General features: G+C 34.4%; 1 protein-coding gene across 1 annotated transcript in view; it reads right to left on the bottom strand.

The window, feature by feature from the left end:
* The window catches only part of LOC106873753 (clathrin heavy chain 1), a 101,891-nt gene that overhangs the window by 3,701 nt on the left and 95,409 nt on the right, over nt 1-2,781 (bottom strand). The window contains exon 30 of the mRNA XM_052968467.1: nt 552-773. Within this exon, the coding sequence (XP_052824427.1) occupies nt 552-773 (222 nt within the window). The remainder of the gene's footprint in view (nt 1-551; nt 774-2,781) is intronic.

The following is a 2,781-nucleotide window of genomic DNA, read 5'->3' on the forward strand; positions in this document are numbered from 1 at the left end:
AAATGGTTAGCTGTAGAGAGCAGGAAATGAGAAGAGTAAATTGTAAATAAACTGACTGAAAGAACAGGAAGCCACTGCTGTATCTTTCCCAAAATTCATGAATCTCCAGATTTTGCTATTGAGATCTATGATTGCTAATGCCAATAAAATAGGTACGCCACATAGGGGAGACGTGAGAGGATTTGTGAATAAGTGTCATTAGATGATGAGAAATGAAAACCACATCTATGTCCATTTATTAAAATTAAGTAATTATGAATCAAATGTGTACAAACGTAATTATACTTACATTCTAAAAATATCAGAATTTTAAAAAATATTATTTAAGCTATATACCAATATAATAGAATAAATTTTTCCAAGACTGTCTTTTATAAGTAATCAGTTACATTAATTTCAAGGAAGGGGGAATGTGGCATAAAGTACATAAAAGGAAATTGAAATATAAAACAAAACTTCACATTTGCTGCCTTGATAATTTTAACTCCCTAAGTAGAAAAATAAAATATACAACAATGACAACAACATTATGTTTCATCATCAATACATACCTTGGAAGTATACTCTCTCATTACTTGGATCATATAAGGCATGGCAAAGTCTAAGATATTATGACGCCATGCAAGTTCGAGGATTACATCAGGCCGCAGAAGATCGTAACACTGAAAAAGACAGGCTGCAAAGCACTCGTAGTTTTTCTGTTCCAAGAACCAAACTATTAATTCTTCAGCAATATCTACATTACGGGATTCACTTGCATACTGCATACAATCCTGCAAAACAAAATATATCAATATTTAATACTTTGAAAAAGTTTAGCATTTTATCACAAGTTTAGACATACATTCAATTGTAAATTCTACCTACTGATAAGTCAACTGGTCATACAGGATTCCTGTACTGTATGTTTGACTGAGTTAACTCCATTGAGATAATGGAAAGAAATGTAATTAGCATGGTAATCAAATGTAAATTTGTATGCTATCTGCTTAGTGATATAGAAATTATAAAAGAAATAACTTCGTTTATGTTTGTTGGTTGCAGAGGGCTACAGGGATGAGATGTCTGATGCAGGAGGTTCATATTATGTTTAGTTTAAAATGCCTGTACATTATTTGATAGCAGGAAAACATGAGCAGAGATGAGATTCTAGCAAAACTACACTTGTAGGGAGAAGAGTTTTGATATGACAAAGTGTTTTTACTTGTAGCTGACTGGCATGTGGAAGTAACATCTTTTATTATCTTTTACTTGTTTCAGTCAAATGAATTGTCCCCAGTTTTAATCCTTCGACTATTAAGTTTCAGGAATGTAAACAAACCAACACCAGTTGTCAAGTGATGGGACACACATGTCAGGTTTCTTTCAGTTTCTGTCTACCATATCCACTCACAAGGTTTTGATTAGTCCAAGGTTATAGAAGACACCCAAAGTGCCAGACAGTAGGACTGAGCCCAGAACCATGTGGTTGGGAACCCAACTTTTTACCACAGAGCCACGTCTGTCAGAGTAGTAAGAATATGGTAGTGCAGTGCTGGTAGAATCGATAATCAAATAGCCCAACAATGAATTAATGATAAATGTTGACAGTAACTGACACTGACTATTACAACACCAGGGTGTTAACAGTAAAATAGGTGCTTAAAATCTTACACATTATTCAGTAAACGACTTCGATAGTGACAACCAATCCAGCCTGTGCCAACATAGAAAGCAAATGTATGATGACGATGAGGATAGTGATGATGAAATATAGGTAGCATTTTTACCTGAAATTCTTTAGCCTCAGAAGATTAAAAATAAAGATTTAAGCTTGATATTGTGTGAACAGTTCCCATTCAATGACAAACAATATGTTACTTGCTGACAAAGTATGTAGCTCTAAAATTACACTACTTATATGGCATCTGATGAAAAAGTACAGTGGGAAATATAGAGAGTAGAAGGAAAATCTGCAAATTTGCCCGCTCTGCATTCAAACATGATACACCTCATACAAATAAATTTCCAAATAAGGAAGAGAAAAACTGAGGCAATTCTTTCAGATGTAAAATAAGCTTTCAAAATATTAAACAATTTTAAAAGAAAATTCATGAGAATACTTTTCTCAGGCAAGTAATTTGTGTATTTCTAAAAGCTACATATAGTCTGTAGCAATATTCCTTCTAATTTTTTAGTCACCAGTGTGCACAAAATGCTAATACTGTACAAATTTCTTTTCCTGCACCAAACATGTGCACTGGCTGTAAAGCATGCACACATGCAGCTTACAGGGAAGAGTTGTTTTAAGAATTGCATATCAAAATTCCATCTTGATGGGTATAGCTCTAATGAAAAGGCAAAGTAACAAAAAAAAAGGAAACAAACATTTTTATGGCTTAGTCTTAGGAGAAATGGCAGCCATCATGATTATTGTTAACTGTTAAAGACTTATGGAGGGAGGGGAGGAGAGAAAGATAGAAATTGTGACTCAGGTTGATGCAGTAGGAAGTAGCGCATGTCTTCATGATGGAGATGTGACTGAAATGCTTGCAACAGAATGGACTCAACTAAAAACCAGGCATCAGGGTAAGTCTATCACACAAACACTAGTATAGTCCAACAGGTTGCAGATTTTGAACATGCAAGAGTTGCATTGACATGAGGCAAAGGCAGGACACTTGCCTAAGTTAGGGACTGAACCCAGTACAACAGGATTGCAAAATGAGCATATTAAGTATATTGCCATTACTATACCCAACAAGGCATTGAAAATAGAAGGCAAAAAAAAAAAAAAAAAAA

The sequence above is a fragment of the Octopus bimaculoides genome, chromosome 6 (genome assembly GCF_001194135.2).
Source record: "Octopus bimaculoides isolate UCB-OBI-ISO-001 chromosome 6, ASM119413v2, whole genome shotgun sequence".
Lineage (NCBI taxonomy): Eukaryota > Metazoa > Mollusca > Cephalopoda > Octopoda > Octopodidae > Octopus > Octopus bimaculoides.